Raw genomic sequence first — 13,456 nt, forward strand, 5'->3', positions numbered from 1 at the left:
GCTCATTGAGTCTGAGCTTCTCAAGGTTATTTTAATTGACTGGTTTTAATTTTGTAACAGTTACAATATTGTCATCCTTCTTCTCTTTGTCATTTAGATCAGTAGTAGTTTCACTTCGTCTTCTTCCAAAGCTATTTGGTACGTTTCAACAGTTTGGGAGCAGTTATGATACACATTGGATAACAATGTAAGTAGCCCCCTCTTTTCAGCAGACCAACACAGGTGATGACATTTAGGGGACTCTGCAAGGCTTGATCCTTCACCATGGTCCAAATTAATAGTGACTCGAGTTTATAATTTCTCTGTTGTCTGGCCGAGGTGTATGAGCTTATCTAATCATTCAGGCCTAGATTTCTTCATAATACACACTGCTGTTATAACTGAGGTGAAGACTAGTTTTTGTAACCCTCCCACACTTTAAGTCCCAAAGGACTTGCAGACAGTGCTAGACATTCACTAAGAGTATATTGTAAAAGGTTGTAATAACTTATGTTACATCATTCTGTTTTGTTTGTCTGTAAAATGCTTCTCAGGAATAAATTGGTGTATAAGGAGAAGCCTTTGAAATGTGAAAATACATCATATTGCATTCCTTACTAGAACAAACTATATGTCTACCTGGTCTAACTATAGACAGTGGACTGCTGGAACTTCTGGGAAAGATTACAGTGCTTACTGGCAATTTTTCCTGAGCTTTTTGACATGGCATTTAAACATTTAAATATATGCCCAGTTCTGAGTTTTGGGTTAGACTTTTTTTCTGAATTGGGGCCTTTAGGAACAGTTTTCATGGTCTCAGAAGGGAGTATTTTGTCAGTCCTATGTCTGAAAGGAATGATGTTGAGGAGCCTTATAAATGACAAGGAAGAAGAGAGCACTGTACTGGAAGATACTTCTGAATTCATGGTAGATGGAAAACTGAATGTTTACTTTGGGTTTATGTGGATGCAATTTTCCTATAATAGCAGTTCAATTTCTGTAGCTTTTCTGATATTTCTAAGCAAGCCATAATACTTTCTGCCCTTTAAATTGACACAGGTGGGCAGAAAAAGAACTTAATATGATGAAACTTTTCTTTGATAATTTGGTACACTACATTCAAGCAGTCAGGGAAGGACGACATAAGCATGCATTGTAAGTACAAACTCACTTGGAGGGTTTGGTATTTTATGTTTTAAAACTTCTCTGCTTTTTTTCTGGTTCTTCTGATGTGTACTTATAAAGAAGTACTTTGTGTAAGGATATTGCATGCTTAGGGAGACAAAAGTCTGTAAAAACAATAATGTTTTAATTAGCTTGCTTTTCCTTAGAAAAAGCATTCAACAACTTTCATGTGATTTCTTTGAGACATTATGTTGAGTATTTGCTTGTAAAAAAACCCACAAAGATTTGACATACTGAAAATCAATTTCAAGTCACTTCACATCATAAAAGTGTTCAAATGTGGTAGTTTTAAAATCTGTTTTCATGAAGCTTTGCAGCATTTTCTTTCTGTAACACATTGATCCGCAATTTCCAGCCTGTGTGATTAAACTTCGGTGTGTATACACAAGTGATGCAATTTCTAGCTTCCCATTCCTAGAGAAATAAGCTATTCATGTTTTGACATATATCAAACTCAGTATGTTAAATATAGGCATCCACAATTGAAAAATGTTGCTGTTTATCAGTCACATTTTGACTTCATTGTACTCCTTTATATTGGACATTGCTCTGGCGAGAAATTACTTCAAAACATATTTGAAAGTAGGATGAGTTGCTTCAAATTCAGGCAAAGTGATACATTGTCCTGCTCCTTTGACCATTAAGCTACTACCTTCAAAGTAGAAATTAAGTTTATATTTTTATGTGTTATTTAAATATTTTATAAGGAATATGTATCTTCTGGGATCAAAAATTCAGAGTCAAAATACCAGCATTTTACAAGTTGGTGAAAAAAATTAAGGTCAGATCCTGCAAGGTGCTAATGATGGTGATGCACTTGAAGTGGACTGTGTGTCAAATAAACCCCACTCCCCCTGTCCTCCCTCCCAAAAAAACCCACCAAAATACCCCTCCAACAAAAATGGTTGTACCTAGTGATAACTAATGTGTCATTCCACTTCTTTGATGTGGTTCTGTAATGTGTACAACTGGAGCTCAGAATATATACTGAGCTAGGAGAAACTTGTAGGAAAAAAATATTTCTGCCTTTAAGAGGCACATGTATGAGTGGGGAAAAAAAAAAGTTGTGACAATAAACAAATAAACTTTCATTTTTATACAAATTTAAATTTTAGATACAGCCACAGTGCAGAAGTTCAGGTTCGTCTGCAATTCCTGACATGTGTGTTTTCAACTCTAGGGTCGCCAGATCATTTCAGTAAGTATTTCAGGTACCTTATCAGAGAGGCACATGTTAGAGTTTTAAATAATCTCTGATAATGTTTCAAAAGAAGGATGAAAGTGCAGAACCAACAGAGTTTGGATTTTATTGTAGTTCTGTGAAAACACATTCTTTTATTCCCTGCACTTAAGTTTTTCTAAATATGATGATTGTAGTAATGATTGAAATGGAGACAATATCTTCTGTATTTCTGGGGTTTTGTTCACATCCATGATGTTCCCAGAGAACTTTTACTGGAGTGTCCTGAAAGGAAGTTGTGACACCAGAAAGGAACAATTCTTTTCATTTGAATATTGTCAGAAATTGGTTTACACCTTTGTGAACGCAGTATTCTGTCTGATAGTTGATCCATAGAGATGCTGAATGTTTTTCATTCTAAAAGGTTAAAAATAAAAATCTTTCAATGTGGCTGATGGAATTCAGAGTTGAACAAAGTTTTCTGTGTTTTTAGTAACCCTTAGTGACTTTCCCTTCCGGTTTGGCTGCTCGCTCCTTAAGCACTTGTCAACTAATAGCCTTCAGTGTTGTCTCAGCATCAGCTCTGTACAGACTTTCAACTGATTTTATTAGGAGGTCATTTATTAAAACCATTGAAAGGAGGAGTCATTTGGGTAGTCTCATTACAGGTAGTGAAAGTTGACAAGGCAAGTTGACAAGGCATGGCTTGTCCATCTGGTCATTGAAATGAAGTACAGGAAGGAATATCTGTAGCAAAGGGAAAAAAATGCTGTACCACTGTACTTGCAGTTGTTGACAAGATAGACATAATTATTTTTAAAGAAATTTGTTAGGATTACAAATGTTTATATGCCAACTGAAAAACCTACAGTTTTCTTGAAAGGAATAAGAATAAAATAGTTCCAGAGATACTATTTTCAGCTTCAATACCAGCTCAAGGCTGGGCTCCAGGCTGTGCCCAATAGCTACTTAACGAACTAGAAACAACCTGCTTTTTGGTACGAGATCTCAGCTCAGCCCATGGTACTCATTGGTTTAGTAACAGTGACCAAAAACTGTAGCTGGTTGCCAACTCTAAAAGGGGAAAAGTGTACGATTGCTAGTTGGGTGGTGGTGCATTTTTCTTCTGTTCTTTCCAAACATTACTTGTCCTGACAACAGCTATTCTGATTTTTCTCTGTGTGTTCTTGGGTTTTGTAGACTATATATTTAATGTTAGACAGGAGTAGTTCAAAATATTTCCCTGATTTTAGGGTTGAGTTTAGAACAAGTGGACATACTGTGGCACTGCTTAGTAGAAGATTCTGAATGTTATGATGATGCACTACACTGGTTTTTAAATCAAGTACGAAGTAAAGATCAGCATGCTATGGGTATGGAGACGTACAAGCATCTTTTTTTGGAAAAGGTATGTAGAGAGTTGATTGCAACCGTATTAATTCTAATAAAAGTCTTTCTTTCTATATCAGCACTATTGCTTTTATGAAAAATATGTCTTCAGTAGTCTGGGAGGGTCTTCCTTGTCATGCAGTGATTTTTCTCTGCTTGGAGGGAAGAGGGGAACAGTTTGGCATGAATTCTTTTCACACTAGTTACTCGAGTGTTTCCTTGCAAAATAGTCTGTATATTGTATCTGAAGATATGTAGCACTTCAGTTTGGAAAAAAAAACACCCAAAACTATACTTCCCTTTATGATAGATGCCTACTTAACTGGAAAAATGACTTTTCTTCTTAGGAGGGGTGTATAAATCTCATACATACATCCACATGAAACAGGAACGTGCAGCAGCAGAGCATTTTGTAAGGGATGCCATCCATTTCAATAGATGACATTACAAAATGAGTAGATTGTGCAATAATTAATGAAGTCTCGCTCTTTTTCAAGATTTTTCAAGATCTAGTTTTGTAGAGTGTGAGTTGTTAAACAGATAGTCATGTGTACTAACAAAGTGTCTTGTCGCTGAGAAGTTAAACAATTAAAGAGGTTTTTTTAAGGCAGGTATAGTTGGTTTTTTTGTGTTGTATATAAAATTCAGAGAGTGTGGTTGTTTGCACAAATGAATTTTAATTGCTCTCCTACATTCCAGTGTGATTGGTAGTAATAATGTCATTTTTTCTGTGCAGATGAAATAAATACCCTGTAATTGTTACCCATTCCATCACTGAGATTTTTTTTCCATACTAAAGTGCATTCATTTTGTTTAGATGCCACAACTAAAACCTGAAACTATTAGCATGACTGGCCTAAACCTCTTCCAGCATTTGTGTAATCTGGCTCGATTGGCTACTAGTGCGTACGATGGTGGCTCAAACTCAGAGGTAAGCCTGCATTCTGGGTTCATGTTTCAGTTCTTTCTGAGGGAAGTGGAAAGTTGAACTTACCTGCAGCAGCATATCTCTTGAGAACTTAATGGATTGACTATTGTTTGCTGCTTTGATATAGTAATGTCACAGCCTGTAGTGGTGAGGTTAGCACAGATTTCTACCTTGAGGAGAGCCCTGGGACTCAGGGCTCGGAGGTTCCAAGTCTGGGACAGTGCAACGGAACTAAAAGAGGCCGATGATCCTGACCTTCCCTCATGACTTTGAGCATGTGTGGCTTTTACTTCTAGAGGTAGAGATAGGAAACCACAAAGGAAGTGATACCTGTTGCTTTCCTCTCTACAGTTTAGCATATTCTGTGTGTAACTGAAGTGTATTTGCTGTTGTGTTCAAAGAATGAGTTTGTTACATTTATTTTCCTAAATCAAAAGATTCAGATGGCATTCTGTTAGGCATATTTCATTCTAACTAGAAATCTGTTGCAAAATGTATCTCGGTGTATGCACAATGTGCTTTAGAAATACTTCATCTGGAGGGGTTTTTATACAGAGAAACTATCTCAGAAATAATATATAGGAGATTTTTCTCTGAATTTATTTGGGGCAATTTTTTACTAAAAGTTCTGTTCTTGCAACAAATACCAGTTACAGTTGTGGTTTTAAGGCTTTATTTAAAAGTATCCCTGTTTGTAAAAAATGAATGTTCACCCTGTTGAATTTTAACCAGTTCTCCTCATACTTCAGACTGTGAAACCATTTCTGTGAAGCTCAGAGTTTGATAGTATTTGATGAACGCATCTGTGAGAGCTTGAGCAGAGGAAAACCAGAGATATTTTTAGTAATTGCAGCAAGAGGCAAATAAAATGTGTCAGGTCAGAAAAGCATCACTCTCAGTAAAATAATCAGGCAATGTTTTGTTTGTGTGTTTGTTTTGGTGTTGTCAAAACAGTTGTGTGGCATGGACCAGTTCTGGGGTATTGCTTTAAGAGCACAGTCTGGTGATGTGAGTCGAGCAGCTATCCAGTATATCAACTCTTACTATATCAACGGTATGAATTCTAATTTCAATACTTTGCTTTCTCTCTAAAATGTTGTAAAGATTGTCTAGCATGATCCTCTCTTTATTCTTAGCATTAAAATTCATACTGCCAAACTTGTGCTTGCATAATTTTTGTTTAACTGGTACTACAGGTAAAACTGGTCTAGAGAAAGAACAGGAATTTATTAGCAAGTGCATGGAAAGCCTGATGATAGCCTCCAGTAACCTTGAGCAAGACTCTCATTCAAGCCTGACCATCATTGAAAGAGGACTCTTAATGCTGAAGACACACCTGGAGGCTTTTAGGAGAAGGTGAATAGCTCCATTGATATATTTGGATGCAGGGTTTATTTCCATTCCTTATATTATAATGCTGAATGAGTTATGAAACGTTAATCTAAGTAACAGTTTCTTTGTTTTTCTTTGTGTAAAGTAAAGACAGCAGTAGATAATTTTGAAAAGTAATACATAAGGTTTAAACAGTTGGAGTTGACCCTTTTCCTTATATAAAGATATATAGATGTGATTCATGTTTCCTCATACCTCACTAAAGAAAATTTTCAAAGTTATATTAGTTTTGTTTGAAAAATAGTGAGAATATCATGAATCTCCCCTGATTTTGAACAAAAAACAGTGAACAAATGTGCAAGTTTTGTCTTTGCCCTCATTGTTTATTGAATATTTGTGCTAAATAGGTTTTGATTCAAATACTTCTTTGATGTTTTTACCTGCTTCTTAAGGTTTGCATATCATCTGAGACAGTGGCAGATTGAAGGCACTGGTATCAGCAGCCACTTGAAAGCTCTGAGTGACAAACAGTCACTGCCACTAAGAATTGTATGTCAGCCAGCCGGGCTTCCTGACAAGGTAAGTTAAAAGCCTTTTTAAAAGTACATCTTACATTGTTCATTTCCACTAAGTCCATTGAAAAATAACCTGTGTTTTATTTCAGATGACTATAGAAATGTACCCTAGTGACCAGGTGGCTGATCTACGGGCAGAAGTCACCCATTGGTACGAAAATTTGCAGAAGGAGCAGATAAATCAACAAGCACAACTTCAGGAGTTTGGCCAAAGCAGCCGCAAAGGGGATTTCCCTGGTAAGCTGTAGCACTCATAACTGCGTTTTTCACCCTTATGAGGGATCATCCATTTGGAGCTTAGAAGATTCTGGGGTTTTTTCCTTCCCCAGATATCCTCAATATGCAAGCATTGGGATTTATTTCCTTCTATAGCTGTAGTTATAGTTAGCATCACCCTCACTCTTAATTAATACTGTAAAATAGCAGTGAAAATGTGAGTTTTCCAGAGGTCTTCAGATCTAACCACAGTCCAAGTCCCAACAGACTTTCCCCCACATCATTTTTCTTCTCATTATTGTTTAAATTCATACATTAATTTCTGTAATTTGGAGGTTTTGTTGTATAGAACTTTAAGCTACATTTTGTAGATAGATTCAGAATTTGAAGTCCTAATTCAGACTCATAATTTATGCCCTCCATCAGGGTATTCCAGTCAGCTGTAAGGTTTTTTGTGCCCCTGCAACTGCTTTTTAATTTATGGTCATCTTGTAGTGAAAATGATGCTTCATCATATTTTGAGGCTCTTGTTTTGGAATGTCACCTTGCTCCTGAGGTGGTCATCACTCGCTTACAGTGTGATGAAAATGCATCCTGGTGTTGCCTTTCTTTACTTGTTTTTGGGTGAATGAAAATTTCTGCCTTATCCTTTGGGAGGAGAACAGTTTCTAAAACTTCCTGATGCTATATATTGTAGCATTCTTATCAGTTACTGCTGCTCAAAATGTTATTGCTTTCTGAATTATCTTGTATTTGCTTTCTTTCTTTCTTATTTCACACGTTCTGTTATCCTTCTCTGGCACAGCATAATTGAGTACAGAATGTGGAGGGCATGTTTTAATCTGTTTGTGAATGCTTTTCACTACAAGATTGAAGGAACTGTTATTGGAAAGGTTATTTCTGAATACATGGAAGTAAATCTAGTTTAACATAATAGCCAGTTCTAAGGAAATTGCATTGGTTTTGCCTCAGTTGCTACTGAAGAATATACTATTAAAAATATGTCTTAGCACTTTGTTAGGAAATGAAACTATGATTCCAGAAATGTACTGAAATATGTTTTTATCCTAGGTGGCCTCATGGGACCTGTGAGAATGATTTCATCTGGGCATGAACTGACAACTGACTATGATGAAAAAACACTTCATGAGTTGGGTTTTAAGGATATGCAGGTATTACCAGCATATAGATAGCAGTCACTGAAAAGGATTCCCTGATATGTCCCTTTAGTCTTTGCCAACCACAGCATGAATGCCTTCAGTGAAAGCAAAACCAAGCTTTGTTTATGGCAGCTGCTCAAAATGCTGCTCAGTAAAGATTTAACAACAAAGACATTGATCTGTCTTTATGTTCTTAATTCTGATCCTGTTGAAAACAATCCATGGTTTATCATATGCATTTTGAAAATTGTCTCTCCCCTCCTTTTTGTTTCTCTCTCTTTATAGATGGTGTTTGTCTCCCTGGGTGCACCGAGGAGGGAACGGAAAGGTGAAGGCGTTCAGCTTCCAGCATCTTGCCTACCTCCTCCTCAGAAAGACAACATTCCAATGCTTTTACTCCTGCAAGAACCTCATCTAACCACCCTTTTTGATTTGTTAGAGATGCTTGCCTCTTTTAAGCCTCCATCTGGAGAAGTGGCTATGGAAGACAGTGAGGTAATTTAAGGCTGTTTTATTAGAATAAGTCTTATTTAATTGGATCTTTCCTGTGTAGCCCACTTCTTGTGTTCTCTGTCCAATTGCTAGATGTGTTTGTATAGTCACATTTCCTGTATGGAATAATTGTCACAGTTCTTCTCATTTAAGTGTTTTAAATATTGTAGAAGCTATTAAGAAGTAATTCTTAAGAAAGAATTTTTACAATGAAGCCTGTACAAACTTCTCCAGCCAATTCCCATTATTAGCCAGTGCATCTTTTAAAATAATCAATATTCTATGTCCATCCTTAGCATGTGGGAAATTAAATAACTACTAGTATATTTGAACCAGTAGTTCAAGTTGTAAATATCTCAAAATATGTGACACACTGTAAAGATAATGGAACTCAGTTACTTGCAGGTCCAGTGAGAATTCAGTGGCTATCTTCTTTTTAATGGATTTACATTAGATAGGAAACAACTTCCTAATTAAGAATAACTACTTTTTTGGACTTTGAAGTTTTATTTTGACAGTGAAATTCATAATAATAACAGTTGTTCTGTGGTTTGTCAGAGTGCAAGGTGTGAAGAACTCCATCTCCACGCAGAAAACTTATCCAGGCGTGTCTGGGAACTGTTAATGCTTTTGCCAACGTGCCCTAATATGTTGCAGGCATTCCAGAATATTTCAGATGAGCAGGTGAACAAAGAATGCTTCTTTTTGCATGTGTATTTTCATTATACATGAGTGTTTCAGTTGATTTTATCCCAAAAAGGAATGTTCAGTATTAAGTATATTAAGTATGCTGACACACAAATAAGCCTAATAAAAAAACCTAATAATTCTTACAAAATTCAGCTAAACAGAGATATCATCTTAGTTCCCAAAGTTTGGTTTTGTGGTTTCTTTAAAGAAATGATTTAATAAATGAAATAAACAGTCAATAGTACCTTTTACCATCTTTCTGCTTGAATTGAAAGAGCAGTTTCTTTGTTTGCAGCCTTGCTTTAACATTGTGACTGTTGTGATAGTAATCCTTTTGAACTCTCTTCTATAAGTTGAAACCATGGATACTCCCCTAGTTGCTCTATTGCCTTATAGATGAAAATTTTGCCTCTTTGAAAGTTGTTGAAATTCCACATGTCTGTTTTTCAGGTGTTAACAGTTCCTTATGGACACATGCATCGAACTTTTGGTGCAAGTTATAATTTAGAACATAATGCTTATTTTCCTTCACTTCAAAATTGTGTGTACCTTAACTTATAATAATGTTGAAGGATTACTCAGACTTCATTGCAGAGTGCACATTGTTCAAATTGTAAATCATGTCTGGAAATATGCTGCAAAATCTGTGATTTCAATAGATGAAATTAAAACCTAAATACTTTGTCCATGTCACTTGAAACATGCTGTCCTTGCATCCTCTTTAGATAGATCTGCATTTCCTAAAATTGTATTGTTTTCCACTTTTTTAATCTTTTCAGGGTAATGATGGCTTTAGCTGGAAGGATCTTCTGCGAATAAAAAGTGCCCATAAACTTTTGTATGCCCTGGAAATTATTGAAGCTTTGGGAAAGCCCAACAGGAGGATAAGACGTGAATCTACGGTAATAAAGTTTTCTTGCACAGAATATATGTTTTTCTCTCTGAACAAAAGTATATATTGAGTGATTTTATGGTATTTTAATTCTTTAACAGTCTTCATAGAATCATAGAATGGTAGGGGTTGGAAGGGACCTTCCAGTCCAACGCCCCTGCAGAAGCAGGTTCACCTAGATCAGGTCACAAAGGAACATGTCTTCACCATGTTCTTCTTTATTTTTAGGGAAGCTACAGTGATCTGTACCCAGACTCTGATGATTCAAGTGAAGATCAAATAGAGAATAGTAAAAACACATGGAGCTGCAAGGTTGGATTTTCCTACAGTATTCTTTGATACCTAGTATAGTTTTTCAAAGAAGATGTAAAATGAAAACCCGTTTAAAACATTATATGTCTCAGAGTTTTGGATCCCAGATTTAGGTATAGCATTTTAAAGGTTTTCTGTCACAGTTGTGTATATCCCATTTCTTTTGTTCTTTATAAAGTAAGCAGCTGAATAGTAGGTCCTTTATTTATTTCTAGATAAAGCTTAGATTGCTATCTGAATGAAGGCGGTGATATTTCTGTATTTGTTTTTTCTCACATTGGTTTATAATGTACTTACAGTTTGTTGCTGCTGGAGGGCTCCAACAGTTACTAGAAATTTTCAGCTCTGGAATCTTAGAGCCCAAAGAACAGGAATCATGGACTGTGGTAGGTGTTCATCCACCCTTTTTCCCCAGAGTGAACAGCTGTCACTTGTTAAAACCTTCATGAATTTTGGCTTTGCTGTCGCTAGTTTAAGTGAAGTAATTCATTCCACAAATGAAACCACCAGATTCTGTGTATTAACATCTTTTTCTTTAATATATTATGTTCCTAGAAGAATTTATTTTCTTTTTAAAAAGTCTTCATACCTCTGCTTTTTTACATTTTAAAGCCACCCTTTGTATTTTTCTCTGTAGTTATTGTTTACTTTTTTGTTCAGGCTTAAAAAATCCCAATTTGTAGGAGGTGAAATTTTAGCTGAAGGAAACATGTTAGGAAGAAAAACCTGGGTTCCATCTTCAGCTATGACTGCAACTGCATTGATAATACCCCTGCAGATCATGCTACTTTAAAAATGTCAAAATTTTCCAAACAAGAAGCGGGTGCTTAATTTTTGTCTGTTTTCTGCTTGGTTTAGGGAAGGTTGTTATTTGGGAAATTTTATGAAGTGCTATTTTATAAGCATTAATCTGATAATTATCTTTCCCTCTGAAGAGGCCAAGACCATTCCTTCACATTGGCATTGCAACAAAAGTGATAGTGTTGTGTCTATGTTGTTATTAAAGATACTTTCCAATAATGATTGGTAGCATCAGTTATTCCTATGTCTTTTTCATCATTATTCTGTTGCTAGTTTGAACTAAATTCATATCACAGAGAATTTTAAATTACAGTTGGGTTTTTTCCTCTTATTTTCAATTCTGTGGCATTTGATTTTAAAAAACAGAACTATCTCAAGCTCTGAGTTGTATGTACATACGCTTGGATGTATAAAGCTGACAGTTACTGAAATACTAAAAAGAAGGCAGATATACTTTTGTTAAGAAGTTGATGTTTTTAAGGGATTTTGATGTATTTGTTCTAAAATTATTTAAGTATTAGAAACAAATTGTCACTCTAATCTGCATATAATCAACAGTTTGGATGATTGCTTTTCATGGTCTGTCCAGAGAGTGTGCACAACACTGAAAACAGTAACAGATTCTGCAACTAAGGGCCTTAGTACAGAGTGCTGGTTTATGCATGTATGTGTGTGCTAGATAGCTGACCTACTTCATGCGTTGCTGTGACATAGTGCTCTATTTTTGTTGATTTTACTCTCATAATGCACCTTCTGCTGGTGGAGCTGAGCAGGTGCTGTGTTTCATCATAGCCACACAACTGAGAGCCTTGAAAATGAATCTCAAAAGTTACTAAATTGAGTCAATGGTTTTCATCTAACAAGAAATGTTATGATACAAAATGATGTTCTTTAACTAGTGTGTGTTGTCTCTGCGTGGTTAAATATATCTAGTTTGAAAGTGCTTCTGCATGTGATGCTTTACATCCTGTGCTGTAGTTGAATAGGATAGTCTTAACATAACCTCCTGTACTTATTTCCTCTTTGTTATTTCATCCACTGAATAATAGAAGGTCTTGAATGCACCTGTTAATGGGACTAGATCATGAAAACAATAGAATCACTTCAGCTGGAAGAGACCTTTAAGACCATCAAGTCCGGCCTTTGTCCCAGCCCTATCAACCACTATTTAATATCTTTCCTCTTTAGTATCTATTCTGGTGAGGTTTTGCCAGTTCTAGCTGTACATCTTTTATCCCTCGCTTAAGTTTCTAATTTCCAATTTTAATAAGGGTAGAATTATTTATAAAATAAATCCCTGGAAAAAAACCCTCCTGTATTTTCTTCTTCACAGTGGCAGCTTGACTGTCTCGCCTGCTTACTGAAGCTCATATGCCAGTTTGCAGTTGATCCTTCTGATCTGGATTTAGCTTACCATGATGTCTTTGCCTGGTCTGGTGTAGCAGAGAGTCACAGGAAAAGAACGTGGCCAGGCAAATCAAGGAAGACTGCAAGTGACCATACAAAGGGCCTTCATATACCTCGTTTAACAGAGGTAAGAGATAAACAGTGTGTCTGTTTGGTGAACTGTAGAAAATGACTCCTCTGTTGTGTGAAGCCTGTATTTTGATAATCAAATCATGTTGTGGGAAAGTTACTAATATTAATCTATATCCTACATGTTATTCTCCTCTACAAAGTATTTTTATTGCATTAAACCTGGTAGTTTTAGAAGCTGGAACCAAGAGTTTTTTGGTGATGGGTGAGCACATGAATTGGGAATTCAGAACTGCAGTGCTTTATCTCTAGTTCTTACATTGTATTTTCCAAATTAACTGCTCCTTTTTTTATGGTAACCTGTTGCATGACTTGTCCCCATCCTCACTAAATCCATTGTAGATCCCTTTAGTAAACACTAAAATAACTGACTCTACCAAAGATATCTCAGTGAGGTATGGTATGTATGGTAAGCTTAACTAAACCTGTCAACCCTCCTACCAGAGTCCTGCATACTAGTTTTCTAATGTAATATTTTGGCATCAGAGGAACATTCACTGTAAATCAATTGCTCCTGGGCACAGGACCAGCTGAGATTACCAGACAGTGTAGATCTCAGCTGTGAGCTCGAGCCAAGCTTCTCATTTGTCATCGTTATACATGGGAAGACCTTAATTATTCTCTAAGCATTAGGTGTTTTTGACAAAACTCATCTCTAAATTGCTGAAGCTACTTTGATACGGGGATATTATCAAATGTATTAAATTCCTCCACATTGTCTGTGTGTAAATGCTGCTACCAGATTCTGTAACTGGGTTTAAAGTTATAATTGTCAAATGATGAATGTTT

General features: G+C 36.1%; 1 protein-coding gene across 10 annotated transcripts in view; it reads left to right on the forward strand.

The window, feature by feature from the left end:
- The window catches only part of USP34 (ubiquitin specific peptidase 34), a 123,046-nt gene that overhangs the window by 62,717 nt on the left and 46,873 nt on the right, over positions 1–13,456 (forward strand). For all 10 annotated transcript variants that reach the window (XM_061989264.1, XM_061989270.1, XM_061989268.1 and 7 more), the window contains 16 exons: positions 98–187; positions 1,039–1,134; positions 2,280–2,362; positions 3,598–3,752; positions 4,551–4,664; positions 5,616–5,715; positions 5,858–6,017; positions 6,446–6,572; positions 6,658–6,805; positions 7,856–7,956; positions 8,230–8,439; positions 8,995–9,120; positions 9,906–10,028; positions 10,247–10,330; positions 10,630–10,716; positions 12,465–12,665. In XM_061989264.1, coding sequence (XP_061845248.1) covers positions 98–187; positions 1,039–1,134; positions 2,280–2,362; positions 3,598–3,752; positions 4,551–4,664; positions 5,616–5,715; positions 5,858–6,017; positions 6,446–6,572; positions 6,658–6,805; positions 7,856–7,956; positions 8,230–8,439; positions 8,995–9,120; positions 9,906–10,028; positions 10,247–10,330; positions 10,630–10,716; positions 12,465–12,665 — 2,005 coding nt within the window. The remainder of the gene's footprint in view (positions 1–97; positions 188–1,038; positions 1,135–2,279; positions 2,363–3,597; positions 3,753–4,550; positions 4,665–5,615; positions 5,716–5,857; positions 6,018–6,445; positions 6,573–6,657; positions 6,806–7,855; positions 7,957–8,229; positions 8,440–8,994; positions 9,121–9,905; positions 10,029–10,246; positions 10,331–10,629; positions 10,717–12,464; positions 12,666–13,456) is intronic.

Source organism: Colius striatus, chromosome 2 (assembly GCF_028858725.1).
Source record: "Colius striatus isolate bColStr4 chromosome 2, bColStr4.1.hap1, whole genome shotgun sequence".
Lineage (NCBI taxonomy): Eukaryota > Metazoa > Chordata > Aves > Coliiformes > Coliidae > Colius > Colius striatus.